The sequence below is a fragment of the Canis lupus genome, chromosome 12, assembly GCF_011100685.1.
Source record: "Canis lupus familiaris isolate Mischka breed German Shepherd chromosome 12, alternate assembly UU_Cfam_GSD_1.0, whole genome shotgun sequence".
Lineage (NCBI taxonomy): Eukaryota > Metazoa > Chordata > Mammalia > Carnivora > Canidae > Canis > Canis lupus.
Genome location: NC_049233.1, coordinates 8,962,952 through 8,987,602, shown reverse-complemented (window position 1 = coordinate 8,987,602; position 24,651 = coordinate 8,962,952). Strand labels below are relative to the sequence as shown.

At 42.9% G+C, this 24,651-nt stretch overlaps 1 protein-coding gene across 1 annotated transcript in view; it reads right to left on the bottom strand.

Annotated features, from left to right (window-relative positions):
• The window catches only part of DAAM2 (dishevelled associated activator of morphogenesis 2), a 114,663-nt gene that overhangs the window by 3,948 nt on the left and 86,064 nt on the right, over positions 1 to 24,651 (bottom strand). The window contains 10 exon segments of the mRNA XM_038553978.1: positions 539 to 670; positions 1,833 to 1,893; positions 2,823 to 2,930; positions 3,090 to 3,258; positions 13,159 to 13,247; positions 13,362 to 13,468; positions 15,433 to 15,517; positions 16,708 to 16,814; positions 17,877 to 17,903; positions 20,176 to 20,283. Of these exon segments, the coding sequence (XP_038409906.1) occupies positions 539 to 670; positions 1,833 to 1,893; positions 2,823 to 2,930; positions 3,090 to 3,258; positions 13,159 to 13,247; positions 13,362 to 13,468; positions 15,433 to 15,517; positions 16,708 to 16,814; positions 17,877 to 17,903; positions 20,176 to 20,283 (993 nt within the window).

Sequence of the window (24,651 nt, the reverse complement as noted above, 5' to 3'; positions counted from 1 at the left end):
ACCTCTCATTCAGCCCAGAGTGTGCTCCATGCACCAGCATGGGCATCTCAGGCCCCCTCCAGGCCTCCTGAGCGAGGACCCATGTTTTAATAGGACCGCCTACAGATGGGGTCCATGGGGATATTGGTGTTGAGAAGCCAGGAAGAGGCACAGCACCTGTGAGCAAAGCTGAGCTCCTGAGTCAAGATTCTAACCCAGCCGTGTCTATCGCAGCCGGGAAACTTCAGGCAAGTTTCTTAACCTCTCTGGATCTCAGTGTACATAGTTGTCCAATGGGGTAATAACCTTTTAACAATCATAAGGTAGGTCCTGAGACAAATAATGTAAAGGACCACACAGTAGCTACACCTGATGAATAGACTAGGATCTTTGCAACAGAGTTGTTGTTGCTTTTCTTACGGGAATGAGAAAATTATTTATCCTCAAAGCTCTGTGATTCTGGGTTTGTCCCTCTGGGGCATCTGGAATAGCAATGGGTGAGGTGCTGTGTGTTATGTAAAAGGGGCTGTGTCAGACTGGGGGCCTGGGCCACACTTACCTTTTCCCTGGCCTCATTCAGCTGGTCTTCCAGCTCTGAGAAGCTGAAGCTGGAGACGGTGATGAAGTCACTCATGACTGGGACAAACTTGTCATTTGGTTCCCGTACCTGCCGCTTCTGGTATTCCAGCTCCTGAGGAGGGAGAGTGATGTGCTGGTTAGATGGGTACCAGCATAAAAGTCAGGAATTCTGGGGGCCATCACACTTCCCACCCCTCTTGCCTGCCTAGCCTCACAATTCTAAGGGTAGCAAAGATTGTGAGAGTTATCCCTCATACACCACTGCCATCTTTCTTTCTCTAGACCTTTGCTTCCCAGTGTGGTATGGGACCAGCAACAGTATCACCTGGGAAATTTGAAGAAATACAGATTCTCAGGTCCTTCCCCAGGGCTAGGTAATCAGAATCTGCATTTTAATAAAACCCACAGGTGGTGCATATGCAGATTCAAGTGTGGGATGCATTTCTAAATTTTCTAGCTCGTGTGGATCCTGCTGGTCACAGGCCATGCTTTGAGTAGCACTTTAAAAGGGCTATAAATTGGAAATTGGCCCCACCACCATCATAGTGGCAGTGAAAAATTATTTCTCATACTTCTCTTCATTCTCTAAGGTCATTTTCCCCTTACCTGCATACCACCCCCATCCCCCAGTAAAGATGGAAAGGGTCTCTAGATCCTAAATGTGGAGGACAAAGGATTGGGACCATTGCCATATGAGACCAGCCCAGCCTAGGGCCAGAGATGAGAATATCTGAGAAGCCATCAGAGCAGGAATGGTGATGACTAGACACACCTGGGCATAGCCCCTGGGCCCACTACTGGCCCAGGAAGAAGAGATATAAGGCAAGAATTTCTGGGGATAGTTGTGCCCAGTGTCCTACACTATGTGCTACCTCCACCTAATTGGCTTCCAAGGGATGTAAATAGTCTTTCTACTTGAATCAGACTTAAGCATGTGGCCAATTTATGGTTCATTCTACTCTAGTGCCCAATAGATGTGCTAGACAGTGACCTGGCCAGTCTCAGATATTTCCTCATTGAGAGTCTAAATTGAAGCCCTAAATAATCCAGTCATCCTTTCCTGAGGGCTAGCTCTGTTGCTGCCTAGCACTTGGTAAAATGATGGATCTCCAGACAGTAGACCCTCTCTGATGCATTTCTGTGTCCCAAAGTTCCTCCTGGGATGCTAGAATAACTGCACAGGGTATAGCCTCCAGCAAAGACACAGGCAGCAGGGGCAGCTTTTGCCTCTAACAGCACCCCCTCAAACCCCAAGCAGGCATAGATGTACTCACCACCTCAACTGCTCTGAGGCCTCTCCTGAGGTTGCCCACCTCCTTCTCCAGCTCCGCCAGGCTGTGGGGAGACATACAGGAAGGAAGAATTGCGGACAGTGGTTCAGGAAGATGGCAGTGCAAAGTACAATGGCCTTGGAGTCAGTGGACCCATGTTCCAGCCCTGCTTTGGTCACTAATGTGTGGACCTGGCAAATCACCTCGCCTCTGTGCTTCTACAAAATAAAAGGGCTAAAACTTAGGTTCTAAAGATCCTTTCAGATCAGAAATGTTATGCTGAATATTAGGTTTCTAACACATGGCCTCTGACTTGAATTATTTTTAATACCACCAGGTAATACTTAAAATTCTTAACATGGTGTCCTGCATGTGCAGGAAGCATTTGTTGCATATTAACCATTTTCCACTGCACTTCTGCTTTTGTTGGAGATGCTTCTATAAGCCTATGGCTGTTCGAGTCTGTGTTCTTGCCTGTGGCAGATATCATTGGTGACACATCCATATCTCCCTGGATCATCCATCGTAGTGAAGAGTCTTGACTTCCAATGATATGACCACTTTCTCTGGGGCCCAGAGCTACCTCTGCCTATACCTATGGCCAGAGTTATGCTCTGCCCAGTGATACTCAGCCAATGACTGACAGAAAATGGGGTATGCTATCCTAGCTCCCTGACCTCTTGAATAAGTCAAATGAGTGTCCTATGCTGTCTCACAGGCTTCCCTGAAGGGATTAAGCTCCAGCTGATCCAGAGGTAACTGGCTTAATACTTGTTAATAGTATTTTTCTCACCCCTGGCTCACTTTGCACTGTTTTCCAGGAGCATCCCTGAAATAAGGATTTGAGAGCAAGTAGTCAGGCTTCATTTGTTTCTCCTAAAAGCAGATCCTGAGACACTGCCCATTCCTAGTCATCCCACAATAGCAATAAAGGAAATCTAGACAAGAGTGTTGTGATCACAGGGAGAAAGAAGCCTTGGAAGTGCCCCTCACTTGACTTTGGCGGCTTCTGGAAGATGCTGTAGCTCTGAGGGCATGTTCAGGATGTCAGGGAAGTGCTTCTCCAGGATCATGATCAGGTAATGGAGCAGAGAGATGTTTCTGTGGATGAAAGGTCAGGGGTAAAGGAATGAGGGCCAGGAGGAAAGTAAGGGGAGGGGTCAGGGGGAAAATGTAAGGAGTTTGGGTTGGAAATGGGAGGAGGAGAGGAGAGGCCAGGGTCTAGGGAGATGCAAGATAAAGAAGCAGATAGAGTCCCACCTGTCAATGCTGGACTTGGTGTCTGCAATCTTGTTGAGGCTGGCCACCCGGAACCCATAGGCACCCCCACGCTGCCCTTTGTTCATGAAGTTGCCAATGGCCAGGACGACCTCAAGCATCTGTGTTAAACGCTTGCTGCGGATCAGCTCCCGGGAGGCCAGCAAGATGGCTGGGAGAGGAGGGACAGGTCAGAGCCCTGCAGAGACTAGGCCAGGGCAGCTGGTCCTCTTGAGTTCCAGGATGATGCCACCACAAAGTCTAGTCTCAACAAATTGATCTATTCCATACCCACCAGTGGGAAGCGGGAAAACTTGCCAAAAGCCAATTCAACAACCTATTCTCAGAATGTGCCAATTCTTCTTAACATATTTAAGAATATCTTTTTTTTGTATATATTCAAAGATTATTATTATAGTCTTTCTAAGGATATACACAAGAATATAATACTTTTACTATTTTAAGCTTAAAATTTTTAATTTCAGCATTTTACATGTACCTCTTTTGCAATGATGTTTTATTTATTTTTGGGGGGGAGAAAAAAATCCCTGTCACTTAAATTATAATATGTCACCAGTATTTCTATATTTTTGTTCTATAATATAATGGTATACCTTGCAGTTGGTGGTATCTTTAATAGTTTACTTGACATTGTTTAATGTAATTTAAATTTTTTCCCAACTTTTAGGCATTTTAATAATTTCTCTCCAATGCCTTAAATAATACATTTGCTAGAAATACAAACTAAGGTTAACAGTAACCAAAACTTCAATATTTCATTCCAATGTGGATGCTCTGGCCCATCTTCAGCTATTATGCACTTAGGGCAGATGCATAAAATTGGGATACAAATCCTACATTGAAATTTTGGCTACAAGTTATGGAATATGTGTTTTGATTATTAAGTGTGGTGATAGGAGCACCAAACCATCCCATGATTTTCAGCTTACGCCAAACTGAACATTCCTTAAGATGCTGCTCTGGAGATAAAATGAGAACCATCTGACTAAAAGTTTGCAGAAATCTTCAAAAGCACTTACAAGTAAGTGATTGAAAAAGAAAAAGAAATAAAAAAGAAGGCTATAATGTAGAGATGTAGAGATCCCCAGGACCTCCCAGCTTGTACCCACTTCAGCCTCAGTTATCCTTCTAGGACACTCTCTGTGCACAGAGCCCCAGGGCCACCCTGGAATGCAGCCACTTCAGTTCCAGCCATCCCACCAGGGCAACCCCAGAACAGAGTACCCTCAGATCCTCAGCCCACACCAGCCACAGCAATAGCTAGCCAAAGACACATGTAGCCTAAACAGGGGATGACCATACACAAGACCAGTCCTTCACGTTTTAGAGAAAAACTATTCATAGAAATAAAGACTGAAAGTCAAGAAAAATGGGGAGACAGAGGACTACGCTCCAAACAAAACAAAGCATCAGAAAAAGAATGAAATGAAATGGAGATAAGCAGTATGCCTGATAAAGGGTTTAAGATAATAATCATAAAGATACTTACTGGACTTGAGAGAAGAGTAGAAGAACTCAGTAAGAACTTTAACAAAGAGAAAATACACAAAAATTTCAGAGTTAGCATAACTGAAATGAAAAATACATTAGAGGGAATCAACAGATTAGCAGATGAAGAAAAATAGATCAGCAATCTAGAAGATGGGGTAATGGAAAACAAGCTGAAGAGCAAAAAAAAAAAAGTTTTTAAATGAGGACAGATTAAGGGATCTCTTGGACAAGTGAACAAACATTCACATGATAGGGGTCCCAGGAAAAGAAAAAAAAGGGGCAACTTACTTGAAGAAATAATAGCTGAAATTTCCCTAACCTGGGGAAGGAAACAGACATCCAGGTTCAGGAAACAGAGTTCCAAGTAAGATGAACCCAAGCAGGCCTACACCATGACACACAGTAACTAGAATGTCAAAGATTAAAGATAGAGAATTTTAAAAGCAGCAAGAAAGAAGGAAAGATACATACAAAGGAAACCCCTCTAAGACTGTCAGTTGATTTTTCAGCAACAACTTTGCAGGTTAGAGGGGAGTAGCAGGATATATTCAAAGTGCTGAAAGGGAAAAATCTACAACCAAGAATACTTTACATAGCAAAATTATCATTCAGGATTGAAGAAAAGAAAAAAGAGTTTCCTAGGAAAACAAAAGGTAAGATATTCATCTCCACTAATCCAACCTTACAAGAAATGTTAAAGGGACTTCTTTAAGTGGAAAAGAAAAGGCCATAACTGGAAGTAAAAAAAAAAAAATATATATATATATATATATATATATATATAATTTATATATATAAATTTCATATATATATGTAAAATATGACACCATATCCATAAAATGTGGAAGGGGGAGTAGAAAAAATTCTTTTAGAATATGTTCAAACTTAAGTGACCATCAACTTCATATAGACTGCTATATACTTAGGATATTATATATGAACCTCATGGTAACCACAAACCCAAAACCTGTAATAGATACACAAAAATAAAGCCAAGATTAACACTAAAATGTCACTAATCACAAGGAAAGAGAACAAGAAAAGATGAAAGGAACAGCGAAGAACTATAAAAACAACCAGAAAACATAACGAAATGGCCAAAAGTATATAACTATTGATAATTACTTTAAATACAAATGGTCTAAACGCTCCAATAAAAAGACATAGAGTGGCATGATGGATTAAAAAAAACTCACCTATATACTGCCTATAAGAAATTCACTACAGACATAAAGACACAGATTAAAAGTGAAAGGATAGAAAAAAGATATTCCATGAAGTGGAAGAAAAAGGGAAAAAAAAGCCAGGGTAGCAATACTTAAAATTACTTTAAAACTAAGGCTGCAATAAAAGACAAAGAAGGGTATTACATAATGATAAAGGGATCAATCCATCCAACAAGAGGTATAACAACTGTAAATATCTATGCACACAATATTGGAGCACCTAAATACATAAAGCAACTATTAACAGACATAAAGGGAGAAATTGACAATAATACACTTACATTCCACTTACATCAATGGATAGATAATCCAGGCAGAAAATCAATAAGGGAACAGAGTTGTTCAATGACACATAAAACCAGATGGACTTAACAGATATACACAGATCATTCAATCCCTAGACAGCAGAACACACTTTACAAGTGCACATAGAACATTCCTCCAGGATAGATCACATGTTGGGCCACAAAACAGTCTTATTAAATTCAAGAAGACTGAAACCATATCATCTTTTCTGAACACATCGCAAGAAAAAAAAAAAACTAGAGAAAACAAACACATAGAAGCTAATAACATGTACTAAACAACCAATGGATCAATCAGAAATGAGAGGAAATTAAAAAAAAAATACATGGAGACAAGTGAAAATGAAAATTATCCAAAATCTTTGAGACTTAGCAAAAGTTCAAAAAGGGAAATTTTTAGCAATACAAGTCTACCTCAAGAAATAAAAAAGAAATCTCAATCTAACCATATACCTAAAAGTACTAGAAAAAAAAGTGATTAGAAGGAAGGAAGTAAAAGAGCAGAAATAGATGAAATAGAGCCTTAAAAATGGAAAAGATCAATGAAACCAAGAGCTGGTTCTTTGAAAAGGCAGGCAAAAGTGACAAGCCTTTAGTCATACTCCTCAAAAAAAAAAAAAAAAGACACAAATGAATAAAATCAGAAATGAAAGAAGTGATAACTAACACCACAGACATAGCAGGGATTATGAGACTACTATGAAAAGTTATATGCCAACAAATTGGACAACCTAAAAGAAATGGATAAATCCCTAGGAACATATAATTTTCCAAAATTGAATCAGAATATCTATTCTCAAATTCTTTCAAAAAATAGAAGAGGGAGGAAATTTTCCAAATATATTCTATAAAGACAGCATTATCCTGATACCAAAAGCAGACAAAGACACTACCAAAACAAAACAACCCACAAAAAAACCCAAAACCAAACAAAACCAAACGAAATCCACAAAAAAACAAAACCCTGCAGGCCAATATACTTGATGAACATAGATGCATAAATTCTCAACAAAATACTAGCAAACTGCATCAACAATACATTAAAAAAAAATCATTCATGAGCAAGTAGGTTTCATTCCAGGGATGCAGGGATGGTTCAATCTTTATAAATCAACATTATACATGACATCAACAAGAGAAAGGATAAAGACCATATGTTCATTTCAGTAGATGCAGAAAAGGCATTTGACAAAATTCAACATCTGTTCATGATAAAAACTCTCAACAAAGTAGGTTTAGAGGGAGCATGCCTCAACATAATAAAGATCATATATGAAAAACACATAACTATCATCATACTCAATAGTAGGAAACAAAGCTTTTCCCTTAAGATCAGGAATGAGACAAGGATGCCCACTCTCATTAACTCTATTTAACATAGTAGTGGGAGTCCTACTCACAGCAATCAGACAAGAAATAAGAGATATCTAAATTGGGGGCACTTGGGTGGCTCAGTGAGCATCTGCCTTTGGGTCAGGTCATGATCCTTGGGTCCTGGGATCGAGTCCCACATCAGGGTTCCCATGGGGAGCCAGCTTCTCCCTCTGTCTATGTCTCTGCCTCTCTCTGTGGGTCTCTTGTGAATAAATAAATAAATAATTTTTTTAAAAAGATAGCCAAATTGATAAGGAAGAAGTTAAACTATCACTACTTGCAGATGACATGATATTATACATAGAAAACTGTAAAGACTCCGTTAAAAATATATTGGAATAAATGAATTCAGTAAAATAGGATACGAAATGAATACACAGAAATTGATTGCATTTCTATACACTAGTAATTAAGCAGAAAGAGAAAGACAAAGGGGGCAAGAATTTACAATGGGGAAAAGACCATAAGGAGTGCTGGTGAAACTGGACCACTTCCTTAAACCATACACAAAAGTAAACTCAAAATGGATTAAAGACCTAAATGGGAGACCTGAAATCATAAAACTCCTAGAAGACAACATGGGCAATAAACTCTTTGACACTGATCTTAGAAACATTTTCCTGGATATATCTTCTTAGGGAAGGGGAACAAAAGCAAAAATAAACTGTTGGGACTACATCAAAATAAAAACTTTTTGCACAGCAAAAGGAACCATCAACAGAACAACAAGGCAACCTATTGAATGGGAGAAGATATTTGCAAACAGTATACCTGATAAGGTTTTAGTATGCAAAATATATTTAAAAACTTATATAACACCAAAAAATCCAATTTAAAAATGGGCAGAAGACCTGAATAGACATTTCTCCAAAGATGACATACAGATGGTTAACAGACACCCCAAAAAATGCTCAACATCACTGATCATCAGGAAATTGCAAATCAAAACCACAATGAGATATTAACCTATACTATCAGAATGGCTAAAATTAAAAAGACAAGAAATAATAAGTATTATAGAGGATGTGGAGAAAAAGGAACTCTTGTGCACTGTTGGTGGGAATGTAAATTGGTGTAGCCACTAGGAAAACAGTATGGAAGTTCCTCAAAAATTAAAAATAGAAATACTGCATGATCCAATAATTCCACTTCTGGGTCTTTACCCAAAGAAAATACAAACACTAATTCAAAAAGATATCTGCATCCCTATGTTTACTGCAGCATTTTCACAATAGCCAAGAAATGGAAGCAACCAATGTATCCACTAATAGATGAATGGATAAAGAAAATATGGTTGTGTAATTTGTATTTGTAATTTGTAATTATTGTATACACAATAAATTGTGTATTTTGGTATAGTCCTAATAGTATATTTCTGCTTTTGTTCCCCTTACCAAAGGAGATGTATCTAGGAAAATGTTTCTTAAAGCTGATGTTAAAGACCTTACTGCCTATGTTTTCTTCTAGGACTTTTATGGTTTCAGGTCTCACATTTAGTTCTTTTTTTTAAAGATTTTATTTATTTCCCCATGAGACATACACACACACACACACACAGAGAGAGAGAGAGAGAGAGAGAGAGAGGCAGAGACACAGGCAGAGGGAGAAGCAGGATCCATGCAGGGAGCCTGATGTGGGACTTGATCCCAACTCCAGGATCACGCCCTGGGCTGAAGGTGACGCTAAACTGCTGAGCCACCCGGGCTGCCCTCACATTTAGTTCTTTAATCCATTTCAAGTTTATTTTTGTGTATGGTGTAAGAAAATCATCCAGTTCTGCTCTTTTGCATGTTGCTGTTCAGGCTTCCCAGCACTATTTATTGAAAAGACTTTTTCTCATTGCATATTCTTGCCATCCTTGTTGTAGATTAATTGACCATATAATTAGGGTTTTATTTATGGGGTCTCTATTGTGTTCCATTGATCTATGTGTCTATTTATGTGCTAGTACCATCCAAACAAAGAAAAAAGACCAAAGAAATCACTCTTAAATATAAAGAACAAATTGGTGGTTACCAGAGGGGAGGTGGGTGGGGGGTAGGTGAAATAGATGAAGGTAATTAAGAGTGGACTTATTGTTAAGAGCAGTGAGTAATGCATAGAATTGTTGAATCCCGTCTTCTGCATACCTAACACTGAACAGAACACTGTACGTTAATTTTACTGGAATTAAAGCCATTGCCTTAAATATATACAATTGTGAATCTCAGGTACATACACTTGTACACCTTAAATATGTAGAATTTTTATTTGTCAATCATAGTTCAATAAAGCCAGGGGAAATTTTCCAGTACACCAATAAAGAAGATGCACACAATGGAATATTACTCAGCCATAAAAATGAATAAGATCTTACCATTTGTGACAGCATGGATGGATCTAGAGGGTATAATGCTAAGTGAAATAAGTCAGAGACTGACAAACACTGTATGACTTTACTTATATGTGGAATCTAAAAAACAAAACGAACAAACAAAAACCAGACACAGACTCATAAATACAGAGAATAAACTAAATGGTTGCCAGAAGGGAGAAAGGTGAGGGGATGGGCAAAATGAGTGAAGGGAAAAGGTAGATACAGGCTTCCAGTAATAGAATAAATAAATCATGGAGATAAAATGTACAGCATGGGGAATATAGTCAATGGTGTAATGGCATTATATAGTGTAGCTACACCTATGGTAGACATAGCATAACATACAATCTCTATATTGTACATCTGAAACTGATGTAACATTGTGTGTCAACTATACTTTATACACATTATGAAATGGGCAATAAAATTGTAACTTTAAATTTTAAAAAGAAACTATAAAAGTTTTGTCAGTAGCTGCTACCATTGAACATGTGCATATTCTCTGATCTAACAACAGCATTACTCTTGATGACTATTAGAGTGGTTTCTAGTCATTTCTTAAATTATAAATTGGTTAAATAAAATGATATTCAAGCAATGGAATTAAATGCAGCACTGAAAATGAGTAAGTCACTGCTACTTGTAACAAGAGGGTAACTTACAAGTATAATGCTGAGCAAAAGGAACCAACATAAAAATCATTCATACTGTGGAATACCGTTTACATAAAGTTCAAGACAAACAAAACCTTTAGAGGAGACAGAGCAATGGTTACAACGGATAGTGTTTGAGAGGCGGACATGAGGAAGGGCTGTTTGGAGCTGGCAATATTCCAGTTCTTGACCTGAGTGTTTTCACAGGTGAGTTCACTTTGTGATAACTCATCAAGTAGGATGCTTGTGATTTATGCACATTTCTATATGCATATTTGAATTAAAAGTTTACTTTTATAAGTAGTTTTTAAAAGTTTTTGGCAATTTATATTGGTTGGGATAGTTTTTCTAAGGTTGATATGCTATTTGAGAAATTTGCGAAAGAATCTCCCTAAAAATGCTAAAATGTTGGCAAAACAGAAATTGACAAGAGTTCAAAGGAAATCAGCATAAATGGGAAAGCTCCCATTGCAATGCAGGCATTTTAGATATAGTCATAAGAATAATATATTCGTGAATATATTCATAAGAATGTTTACATTTGAAACCATATTCATCTTGACTATATTCAGTAAATGTATTCAAAATGAGAATCAGTAAATTTGGTATATTCAACAATGAACATAGTCATAAGAATATATTCACAAAAAATATGTTTCATGAATATATTCACAGAATTGGCAAATCTGTCATATTTGGTGAATTGGCTTTTGACAATGGACCCTGAGGCCCTGCTGGAAAGTGTGGGGGGTGGGAAAGGTATCAATAGCTGTCACTAGCTGGGATAGGCCAGATCTTAGCTTTCCCAGGATATTTCCTAGAACTAAAAGAAAAATATGAATTCCAACTCCTGCACAATCCTCTTGTCTCCACCTCTAGTCAAACCACTGACCTGATTCTGTAAGATACAACCTCAGCCATCTCTTTCTCTCAGAGGAAGAGACATCCAGATCACTCTAGAATAGCTAGCAGCCATTGCTACAGCAGAGCAATTATTACCTTTCCCAGCAGGTTTTGCCATCCAAAACATGAACTGCTCTACTTCGTGTGATATTAAAGGGAGATTCTCCTGAGCATTCAGTGACTAACCTTTAGGGAGAGTTTAGGAGTGGGCTCTGAGACTATCTGAAATTAACCCTACTCCAGTGGCTAACCTAGTCTGGTCCCACAACTCCAAATGGCAGTTGCTCACATTTGTTCCACTGACTCAAGACATAAATGATTGAGCAAATGTCTTGGCTGATCCCCATATCCATGCCTCATGCCCCAAAGACAGTCTGCAGGAGGTCAGAGAAGGTTGTATGAAGGTAAGGGATTCACCTATCACCAGGGCAGAAGGTACTTCCAGACCTCGGGCCTGCAGAGTCACTGCTGATCTAAATCCTTTTCCCTCAGAACAGTTACTTAGGATTATAGCCAGCATGCAGTTCCCTTGTGTGTGTAAATGCACACGTGTGTGTGGAGGGAGCAATCTCCAGGAGCCAGACTGCAGAAAATGTCTGCCTCCAGCTCTGTCACATACCAACCACCCTGACCCTGAAGCCTCCCTGAAGCAGCTCCAGAAAGGGCCATTCTCTGGACTGGGCATCCCAGGGAGTGCTGGCCAGCCCTGGTGTCCAGCAGAGGGGGCCCATGCTCTGCTCTGCCCCCAGCTTATCCCCCTCAACATCCTGGGCTCAGGCTCTCTTGTTCTACTCTCCTGTCCTGTCTTGTCCTCCCTCCAAGTGAGCCTCACAGCCTCTCCTGCTTCTCTACTTGTGGGTCTTGATGGACCAGCCTGCCTTTTCCCCCAACTCCCTGCCCCTATGTCCTCTGCCATCATCTATGAAGTACTACAGGACAGGAGTGAGGGATGAATTCTGAAGAACATCTGTGTTCCAATCCTGGCTTCACCACTCACTGGTAACATGGCCTCAGGCAGCATGTCCCCATTTTAGACATGAGAGAATGGATCACCCAGAGGGATGTTGTGAGAACTAATGAGACCATCCATGTGGAATGTTTCATGCAGTGCTTGTTACATGGTTTTAATTGAATTACAAAGTGCCCATCTGGGAAAGGCCTGTGTAGGAAGGATTCCCAAACCCAGAAAACCAGATGCCTCCAGGGATTACCTTGCTTATTTCTAACTTTTCTGAGTAGCCCACACTTAAAATAATGTGTCCAGGGGTCTTCTATGAACTTAGTCCCTCTTGGCAGGGTAAAGAATGATGAGCTCAATACATGCCAGGCAGGCTCTGTTCTAGGTGCTTGCTCTTATCATCTATTCAGCATTTCTTCCCCATGCTGGGGCAAATGTCAACAGATCCCCCACCCTGGAGAGTGTACAGGCTGAGGTATAGGAAACATGCCACGTGTTTGGCACATGTGCTAATGTAAACAAGTGCTATTTCTATAATAATCCTAGTTTTAAATTTTGTCCTTGGCTTCTTTCTTTCTTTCTTTCTTTCTTTCTTTCTTTCTTTCTTTCTTTCTTTCTTTCTTTCTTTCTTTCTTTTCTTACTTTCTTACTTTCTTTCTTTTTTTTTTTTTTTTGGTGGAGGTTGAGAATAAAAAAGTTTTCCTCCATCTCTATTCATTGACTGCTGCCCCTGGGCCTTCCCAGATGCCTCTCCGCTCTAGGCCTCCCCACATCCTCAACCATACCTTCCACCTTGGGCTTGGCCTCAGCCAGCCGCTCCTGGAACTTTTTCTTGAAGAAGAGGGCCTGCAGTCGCTGCTGGTAGTGGTCGATCCTGTGGACAGGGCAAGCTACATCATGAGGCAGCCCTGTCCAGCCCCAGGAGCTAGCTCCAGCCCTTCCTTTACCTGTGCACTCCCAGCCCCTCCTCTGTGCCTGCTGCCCTGACCTGCTCATTTCATAGAGGAAGCGATCAGCACGGGCCATCCGCTCTATTTCATGCTTGTGCTCCTCAAGGAGGTCAATGTCGCTTTTCTCTGGGATGAACTTGAGGAGCTGTAAAGAGCAGATGAAGGTCAGACAGGAAACTGGTGAGAAGCTGATATGAGCATGTGATGCATGGATGCACACACACTGAACACGCTCAAGATGGGGAAGGGTCCTTAAAAGAGAGAGGCATCCTCATGTGGGAGAGTTATTCTTCATCTGCCTAAAGGGGACCACAGGACACTCAGCTCCAGACATTTCTTTTTTCACTTTTTAAAACTGAGATGGAATATATAAAGTATACTGTTCTTAGGTTCACGGCTCAATGATTTGTTTTTCTATAAACAAAACCCAAGTTTATTGAAGTATAATTTATATAAAATGTATCCATATTTTTTTTAAGATTTTTTTTTTTAATTTGAGAGTGAGAGAACACAGGCGAGGGGAGAGGGGCAGAGTGAGGGAGAGGAAGAACCCTAAGCAGACTCTGTGTTGAGTACAGAGCCTGATGCAGGGCTCAATCCCAGGACCCTGAAATCATGACCTGAGTCAAAATCAAGAGTCAGATGCTTAACCAACTGAACCACCCAAGCACCCCAAAATTCATCCATCTTAAGTATGCAATTCAATGAGTGTTCACAAAACCACCCACTGAACCCCTATCCAGATTAAGATCTAGATTTCCATTCCCTAGAAAGTTCTCTTGTATCACTTCAATAAGCCAACCCCTCCCCCACTATAAACTCAACTAAATTCTATCACCTTAGATTAGATTTGCCTATTTTTGAACTTCACATAAATGGACTCATGCTGTGTGTTTTCTTTGATGTCTGGCTTCTTTCACACAACATACTGTCTGGGACTCATCCATGCTGTAAGTATTGGTAGTTTGCTTTTTATACATTGCTGAACAGTATTCTATTGTAGGAATATACCAGTCTATTTATTCACTTTCTTATTGATGGACAGTTGGGTTGTTCCATGAATAAAACTGTTATAAATATTCTTGAGTATATCTTTTATAGTCAATGTTTGCATTATATCTCTGCATCTAGCAGTGGGACTGCTAGGCAGTAGGGTAGGTTCAGCCTTCGTGTGTACTGCGAAATTGTTTTCCAAATTATTATACCCAATGAGAATTCCAGTTGCTTCACGCCCTTGCCAGCATTTGGCATTGTCAGTATTTTCAATTTTAGCTATTCCAGTGGGTGTGTAGTTCTGCCTCAGTGTGTTTACTCTATTTCTCTAATAGAAGAAACTCTCTAATGGCTAAGAATGTCAAGCCACTTGGAAATTCTCTTTCATGAAGTACCCGTTCAAGTCTTCTGCTCATTTTCAAGTGAAGCTGTTTGTCATTTTCTCACTGATTTGTAGAGCTCCTAGAAATGTCTTCTACGGTCTGGCTTGTCTTCTCACTCTAGTAATGGTACCCTTCAATGAACAGAGTTCTTAATTCTAATGAGGTCTAACTGATGGTGGTTTTATTTGGTGCCTTCTAGGTTTCTCTTGAAGGACCCAATAAATTGAGGTTAAAGAGATTTGGGGAATATATGACTATGGGTCACTCTGACTTGCCTTGAGACCCAGGAGGGATCATAGCTCATATCTCCTGTCAAGGGCCTCAATTCCCTGGAAAAGATGCAGTCTGTCTTTCTTTCTTTCTTTCTTTCTTTCTTTCTTTCTTTCTTTCTTTCTTTCTTTCTTTCTTTCTTTCTCTCTCTCTCTCTCTCTCTCTCTCTCTCTCTCTCTCTCTCTTTCTTTCTTTCTTTCTTTCTTTCTTTCTTTCTTTCTTTCTTTCTTTCTTTCTTTCTTTCTTTCTTTCTTCTTTCTTTTTTTTAGTTATTTTGATGCAGTCTCTCCTGACATCCCCTCAGAATGGCTGGTCCAGGGAATATCTATAAATTTCTCTTCAACTCCTCTATCCTCCAGCCTGATTTCCCCTTGACCTAAGAGTCTTGGCCTCTCTGTGGGCAGGAAGAAGTGCAGCTGCCCCCTAGTTTCAGCTCCCAACCCCTCCCCACGAGGGGCCTCACCTGCTCCAGCATGTCCTTAGCGAGGTCCTCCTGTTCGTCCATCTTCAAGATGGCTTGCCGGATCTCCTCATTAGAAAGCTTCAACCTAAGGCAAAACCCTGCCCCTTGAGCAGCCTGGCCTGGCCGCTCTGCTCAGGACAGACCCCGGCCCTTCCCCTCCACTGCGCTCTCTCCCTCACGTGAACATGGGAGTATATTCCATAGTGCTCTCCCCTTACCTCCTCTGCAAAGCCTTCTCTAACTGAACTCATATAGTTTACTCCATAAACTTAATAATTGGGTATTTTATTCTCTAAGTATTGACTGGAATCTGGTCTCTTGCTTGAGTCTCTGACATAAGTGATAGGGACATTTGGGAGTAAAAGGGCCATCTCTAATGTAGACAAAGAGGGCAAAAGGTTTCTGATCCTTCTCCTCCTTATGCCTAAAATACCTACTGCATCTCCAAGGGAGGATGGGAATATCGGCAGGCCACAGAGGGGGCTGTTTCCTGCTTCCTTCATTGTCAGAAGATAGAATAGCTCTCAGGTCTTCTGACAGCGCCTCAGCTCCCACACAGCTGTTCCCATACATCTTGCTGTCTGAGGGACAAGCCAACCCCTACACACACACACACACACACACACACACACACACAGCCCCCTTCCCTATCCCCTCCAGATGCACACCACTTGGAGCCCTGGAGTCACAGAACTCTCCCCTACCTTTAAGAGAGAGAAACTGAGGCCTGGGGCCTGTGGGAAGAAAGGGGAATGGATGTCCCAGAGAGGCTGGGGCAGTACTAAGAATAGTATGGGTGGTAGTACCCTCTGACCCTGGCTCAGGCGGGAGGCCCCGCACAGAAGCTGTGCTGTTAGTACAGATACTGCCCTGTTTGTTCGGCAGCCGCGGGAAATGCTTGGGGGCTGAGATCATGCTGCTCTGTGGCCTAAGCCTAGCGGGGCCCTCCATGGGCTTAGAGTAACTCTGCTGCCAGACGCTGATCAGGCTGGTCAGACCTCGTGACTTGGGCAGTTTCCTGTCTGTAGAGCCTCACACAGCTGCTGAACATGGGCTCCCAAGAAAAGGTTCTAGATCAGTGGTCGTCTACCATTCTCAGGGGACTTCAGGGGCAGGGGAAGCACAGAGACTGCTGTCGCCTCATTCCTCTGCTACCCCTTGTCCTCCAGGGATTCAGTTCTGTTGTAGGCTTTTGCTCTAGCACCCTTAGGGGTCTGCTTCCTGGGGGGGTCCATCCCTCCCACCACGGACTGAAGAGGCAGGGCAAACACATACTTGGAGAGAAGGATGATGCAGTTCTGTGCCCTTCGGCCATCAATGACTGACAGTTCTTTGACCTTGCGGGAGGCCAGGTAGATGTCCTCTGTGGAGCCCAGTTCTTTCTGAAACCAACAAGCCAAGTAGAAAGGTTGAGGTATGCATGTGTTCCACAATCCTCTCCTTGCCCAACCCACCCCACCCCCCAGGAGCCACTCCCAGCAATCAGGGGTTGCTCCTGGTGCAAGCAGAAGAAAGGATAAGAAAAAGTTAGGAGGGAGGGAGGGAGGGAGGGAGGGAGGGAGAGAGAGAGAGAGAGAGAAAGAGAGAGAAGGGTGGTTAATAACCAACTCTACTAGGAAGCATCTAGGCTAGAAGGGGTTGGGGCAATGAAGAGCCCTTTTTTTTAGACATTGCCCTCTCTGGGCAAACTGGAGAAGGAACTTTCCCAATGTAGGGGGAGTAACTGGTACCTATGGCTTTGGGCAATGTGGTATGATCCCCAGCATCACAGAGAATCAGCCCCCACTCTACCACCCCACCTGGAGAGCTTCCCCAAGCTTATGATGAGAAGCTGGTTCCAAATACCCATCAGGTCACAGTTCCTGGACACCTGGGGACTTTAGGCACTGCCCAATGTGCCCAGAGTAGAAGGTATTCACAAGTTCAGAGGTGGGGAAACTGAGGCAGAGTTCCATGAAGAATTCTTTCCACTGGGGTTCCACTGGGCAGATTCCCCAAAAGTCTGATCCCCTCCCTTTTCTTGGGCCCTTGGTGAGATAAATAGGAAATGAGTTTTTACTCTAGTATTCCAAGCACATGCTCCATGTTGCATAATTCCAGGGGCTGCCACTCACATCATTATCTTTGTGAATTGTGCCCTTGGGATTGTGCAGCATCCAGCCTGTGCAGTGTTATAGTATGGCCTTGCCTTGGGCCAGGTGGATAAGACCATAGACTTGGAACTTTCTCCTTACTCCAGGAAACATTCACCTCCATTGCTGGTTGGAGTCTGCTTGAATTACTTCCCTCCCCTATGTTTCTGTTTTATCTTTCCCATGTTGCCTGTAGGGATGAGTCATAAAGGTAGAAGGCAGAATGAATAAGCCCTCTTTTGGCCAATACAGGGCAGCAGCCCAGGACAGTGGTTAAAAGTTAGAGTGTCCAGAGCCCCAAGAGTGACTCACCTGCTGAGAAGGATTAGTTATCAGCTCCTAGGCAGGTAGCAGCCACAGCCAACAGAGAATTAAACATGCACAATGTTAGCCAAGAGGTTCAGGGACCCATGGACAGTAGAAGGGACATGGGGACCCCTGAGCATTTACTCTGTCCACCCCATCCCAATGAGACCCACATGGTTGGAGATGGAGACTGGCAATTAGCCTTGGACAAAAGGTGCTTCTAGCAGACATGCACTCAGAGAAGCCAAAGTGGAAAGCAGGCAGATCTTCCTGACCTGGGCCTGGTGGGACAGGCTGTTGGGGCAGGCCAGGACCCCAAGCTTCCCAACCCCAGGCCTTGGCTGCTATTCTTTCCCTGTTCTTCCCCAGAGGGCAGAGAGCATTTCTCTACTGCTGGATGACGTCCTCTTTCCAAATAGGAGAGGAGATACAACCAGAAGGGTCCAGAAACATTTGGAAGTTGCATTCATTAAGGCAGAGGAATGCAGGTGTTCCTGGATTTCACCCCTTTCCCTTTGTCTTTTGATTTCTAAGGGAGCTAAGGGGGCAAGGCCCACACCCAATTCTCCCTTCCTGACCCTAATGGAGTTTAAGTCACTAATTCAGGAGCTGAGTAAGACATAGAAGGAAGACCTTTGTGGTCATAGGACATCCCCCTCCCTACCAAGCTATGTACCCTGGGACCCAGGATAGGAAGAGGCCACCAGGGACCAGGGCCACACAGCCCCTGGGAGCTTTCCAGCCCTGCTGCTATGAATTCAGCCTGAGTCTAGGTGACCCATCAAGTGACAATAGTCTGGGTAGGACCAGCACCGAAACAGGGGATTAAGAGAGGAGATGGGGACGAAAGGGGTATTTCCATCTTAACTCTTCTCCAGTCACCAAACTGGCCTCAGACCTAGTTTGTTTTAACCCCTGAGTGGGAGACTGGTCTGGCCTGGAACCGTGGCCAAGAGGAAGACTCTAACTAGCGGGAGGTATGTGATTGACCATGCCTGATATAACCCCTTGCACATGCTCCCTCATCCCAGTCAGGAGCCCTGATCCACAGGAGCACTAAGGGTTCAGAACAACTCCTTTCCACTACTGTCAAGCCATATCTGCTGCTTATTGGCCATGCCAGCCTGATATTGGCAGGGACTAAAAATGCTGCCTAGAATTAGGATAAAGAATCCCATGCCTTGATACCTGCAATTTAAATTAAATAACAACCATCTGGTTTTTCTAGAATGCCGAGTCCAGACCAGAGTCCCTCTCCAACTCTGTCCCTTTGGCTAGGCCTTTAAGAGGAGTCTCATGTACCCACAGGTCTGAACTTGGCAGAAAGCAGTGGGGAGCCCAGCCACAATATGCAGCTGCTGTCCAGGTCCAGTAAGGCACAGACCCTACTCACTGGCACCTGGGATGTTCTCAGGGCTGGCACCCTGGGCTCAGGCAGAGGGGACTGGAGAAAGTGGCACAGCATGGACAGGAAACAACCCTCAGAGGGAGGCCAGAGAGAATGTACTCTAAAGTCCCGAGGCTGGGAATGCCCAAGCTGGACTTGGGGGGAGGGCACCCAGATGTGCTAGATACAGTGCAGATTCCTTGGCCCCGACTCATTTCTTGACGCACATCCATGTAAGGACAAGGTCCAAGATTCAGCACTTTTGGCAATGCCCACCGGCACTACCTCAAAATGCCCTGCATTCTGTCCCCCTCCCACCCCTCCTATTGCAGGAAGAACAGGCTGACTGCCCAGCCATATGTAAATAGTGACTGCAGAGCAAAGCCCAGGGCTCTCACAGCCCTGCCCAGGCCCAGACCCAGCCTTAACCCCCTAACATGATCTGGAACAGCTCCATCTTCCTTGAAACACTGACATCCTTGGCTAACTGACTTGAGGAGTTGAGAGAGCATGCTGGAGAAAGCAATTTTGAAATTTATCACGCCAGCTAGGTGTAGTCTCTCAATCCTGGGGCCAAAGAGAAAATAGAAGTCAACTGTGGCCAGGGCCTATGACTCCATTTCCAGTGCTCCAAGATGAAAGAGAAATGGACAATACACTATTTCATCACTTGATGTGTAAATACACATAATTGTGGGCCCGAACTATAATACAATAGGATATTTCCCCTACTGCACTGTATATAATTCAGATCCATGTCCCTAGTAAAGCACGACACCTAAAAAGGAATAAATCATTCAGTATGGATGGGAGGAAGGGTGGGAGGGAGGTGAGGTTGAGGGTTAGGTTCAATGGGCATAGGTGAAGTCAAAACTGGAAGTCAAGACCCAAGAAGACGGGGGCAAAGCAAGGTCTTACCTGGTGCCTCTGATAAGCTGAAAACATTTTTTCAAAGTCTTCTAGATCCAGAATCCGAAATACCTGCCTGTCATCAATCTCATTCCATATGGTGCCAGGGACACGTTCCTAAGATTCAGGGAAGGGAGAAGACCCAATTGTTGACTCAACTCCTTCATGGTAGAGAGGTCCAATGTCTCCCTAACCCCACCTGTTCCCAGCTGCATAAACTATAGTAGTCAGGCTTTCAGGCCTTCAGAAGGGGGTCAATTCGTCTCCCCCAAACCTTCAATATTCTATTCCAGGGAAGAGGCCAGAGACAACCTCTTTGTCCTCCCTTTCTCATGGGGCCACATAGAAGCGGGTTCCAGAAATAAAATGGAGTGCCTGAATGATGGGTAGGCAAATATGAAAGAGTGTATTAAACTCCTTGCAGAAAAACAAAACCAAACCAATGTTCTCAGGGCACAATCCCTAAAGGTCAGGGTTGGCCAGAGTCGCTGCAAGGAATAGTGCCCACACATATTTAAGATCCTCAAATCCTTAGTGTATACTGTATTTCCCGTATCTGAGATGGTCACATTCTCTCCTGGGTGGGGGTGGGGGTCTTCCTTCCACTTTCTCAGATTCCCAGAAAGTGGATAAATGCCAAAGCCTGGGACATCCTGGCCCCTAGAGTGACTGCTCAGACCAGCAACACTGCTACAATTTCCTATTGGTGAGACCCAAGGAAAGTAGCCTATCCCTCATGGTTAGGATGGGTCCAAGGATTTATATTCTAAGGTCTCTCCACCTAGGCACTGCCCTAACTGTGTGGGACCCTGGCACTGAACCCCCAACTCAGGAGGAGGATCCATCAGCGAAACTGAGAACAACTCAGTGGTCTCACAGCACCCTGACAATGGTTCAGAGGGCAGAGAGCACAGCCCCTCCCAGGGTGCTCCAATTCTGTCCTCCCAAGAGTCCTTGCCTCATCCCAAGCTTTGCTGCCCTTTAAAATGGAATCTCCCACCTTCCTCTGCCTGTAGGGCAGCTGAGGAACCTTCCTAAGGCCACCAGCCCTTCCTCCCTCCATCTCCCCCTCAGCAAGGCTTAGAGAGAGAAACATACCTTTCACTCACTTTTATTTTCTTAAACTCTGGAAAGGGGAGGCTAGGCCAGAGCAGGGGGGCGGGGACATTCCTGTGGCCTTCCTAAGGCCAGGGACCCTCTTGTGGAATGCCGGGCTGGGAAGCTCAGAACAGCAAGGGATACAGGCAACTGGCCAAACCCAACACAGACACATTCTTTTCATGGCAGAAACAACCACTGCGTGTGTGTGTATGTGTTCGTGTGTATGTGTGTGCGTGTGTGTACATACAGGAGCACGCGTGGGGTAGGGGAAGGGGACTGGGGAAAGGAGCCAGGCCCCTGGAATGGTGTATGTAGGAGGCAGAGAGAAGATGAGAGGGGGAAGTGAATCAGGAAAGCAGAGCAGGGAAAGCTCTAAGTGGTTCCCCATTTGAGTCTAGGCCTGGGGTGGAGGTGGGTTCTATGGGAAAGCCCGCACAGGTATAGCTTGCCACTGTTCTTTACTCCTGGTGAGGCCAGGCAAAGAAGAAAGGGCTGGAATGTGAGAGCTGGATGGTCAACACTGGGGAGAGTTGCCTCCTGCGAGAATAGACTAAGTGCCCAGCCCTCCTGCCCTTCTTGCCAAACTCCACCCCATCCCCATATGCCGCTCTCTGTGGAGGTATAGCTGAGCTCTGGAGCCATAATCCATTTCCTAGTATCCTCCACATCCTACATTTCACCAAGTCACCCTGATGTGCCCACCATGTAGAATAGTCCCTGACTTTAATTTTTGCATCACTCTGGCTAAAATCTCATCACCTCCAGTCTAGATCCCTGGGGATCTAGAGACATATATGCTTCTTATGCCAGAGAAATCTTGTTCCAAAAACAGTTTTCACTGTTTCCTTCATTGAGCGTTTGGGGTCAGACAGAGCAAGCTGGCTTGCACTCTCAGCCTCACCACTACGTGAGACTGTTGGCAAGCGGAGGGGTACTATTCTCTTTTCATTTCACATAAAAGGACACAGAGTCTCAGCGTTGCTTGCTTACTGAGTTGAAATAAGGATTAAGTGAAATAACACACTTAAGACATGCATGGTAGTGCCACCAAGAACTCACCTAATATTATGAATTTCTGAGTCAGTCACTCTTCCAGTACTTCATATATCAATTAATCCTCATAACAATCCTTTGATATAGATGCCATAATTACCCCCATTTTATAGATCAGGAACCTGAAGCCCAAATGATTAAATAACTCCTGGTCACATGATTAAAAGCTTGGGAGTAGGATAATAGGTTCACAAATATTATTCAATTCCCTCCACCCACTCCTGGCTGAGAAATGTCTACAACTGAGAAATCCTCCCCAATATCCATTCTATCAGATCTATACTTTCCAGTTGAGGAATGAACCTCTGGTCTGCCTTGGGTCTCCGAGAAATTTATATACATTTTATTATTATACATTTATTATTACTTTTCTCTGAGAAAAGCCAAAGAACAAAGTTCTCTTTGATGAAAATGTTGCAAAAATATTAGTTGCTTGTTTGTCTTCCTTAACTGTTGAGGGGCCTAATCAATTTTTCATTACCTTTTTTAAACTGTAAATCATTAAAAAAAAGGCAACCTACTGAATAGGAGAAGATATTTGCAAATGATATATTCAATAAAGGCTTAATATCTAAAATATATAAAGAACTTACACAACACCAGAAAAACCCCCAAATAATCCAATTAAAAACTGGGCAGAGGACCTAACTAGACATTCTGCCAAAAAGATATACAGATGGCAACAGACACATGAAGAGATGTTCAATATTGCTCATCATCAGGGAAATAAAAATTAAAACCACATGAGAACACCTTGCACCTGTCAGAATGGCTAAAATTAAAAAGAAATGACAAGTGTTGGTAAGGATGTGGAAAAAGGGGAATCCTCATGCATTGCTGGTGAGAATGCAAACCAGTGCAACCACTGTGGAAAACAGTACAGAGATTTCTCAAAAACTTAAAAATAGAAATACTATACCATAGCATAACATATAGAGTTGTCAAATCACTATGTTGTACACCTGAAACTAATGTAACATTGTGTGTCAACTATTCTTCAGTAAAAATATTTTTTTTTTAAATTTTTATTTATTTATGATAGTCACAGAGAGAGAGAGAGAGAGAGAGAGAGAGGGGCAGAGACACAGGCAGAGGGAGAAGCAGGCTCCATGCACCGGGAGCCCGACATGGGATTCGATCCCGGGTCTCCAGGATCGCGCCCTGGGCCAAAGGCAGGCGCCAAACCGCTGCACCACCCAGGGATCCCTCTTCAGTAAAAATATTTAAACATTTTTAAAAGAAAGCAAAAAAACCCCTTAAAGTTATAAGTACAGGAGATAAAAAAAATTTTTATCACAAAAATGTATATACATTCTTTCTGATCATGAACAGTGAACATTTCCACACAGCCTGTGGCCTTTGGTCTTGCCTCATGACCGTGGAGAAGCACCCCCAGGGCTCAGCTGTGCAGTACAGTTGTCACCAATATCAACCACATGGCTTCAAAAACTCTGCTAACAGGTGGCTCTAAAGTTTTACCAACTTAGATTGAAGAGGTTATCAGAGGCCCAGGAGACTATGAATGGGTTATATTCATGCTTTGTCTTTCCACCTCGATTATAAAACAAGGTAGAACGAATCTTAGATTTGTTCACAAACAAACTGAGGTACAAAATGAGTGGTTTTTGAAGATTGCAAAGTTAGTTAGATCCAAACCTGGTTTAGTTAGAGGTTAGAACCTCCCCTTCAGTCCCTCCCCAGGATCTCTAGGTGTTTCCTTGAACAGAATTCTTAATTTGCCAGATCCAAAGTCTTACAGGGCAATGCCTTATTTCCACCTTTTATTATTATCCATCATGACTCCTAAAAAAAAGCTTTATATAAGGCAGCCCTCAGACTGACTGGCTAGCTGGTCTACCTTTAGAAGAGACAGCTAACACATAGCTGGCCACCTACTTCACAATCTCATATCTCTTCCTACTTGAGTCTCCATCTGAGCTCATTTAAGCTTGCATAGAATGGTACAGTTATGAATCCTCCAAGGGTTAGACCAAGACGTTCATACAACAAGCTCAGAGGTGTCCATTAGTTCCAGGTCCAAAGTGATGTCTGCAAGGCTGCTGCTTGAGTGTGCATATAGGTCATGCTAATTGAACTCAGTTACCATGTATGCTTTACATGTCAAGGACAAAGCCACAGGTCCTAATAGGACTTAATACAGAACCAGAGGCAGGGCTTGACTGGCCGTAAGGCTGGAACTAGCCTTAAATTACTAGCAGTCTAATGCAACCCAAGGGAATCTCTACTCCATACTAATGGGAGTCCAACAGAGGAATCAACTCCTACATGTGGACACGGGAGTATATTAGTGGATAATATTCATGAGGGCCC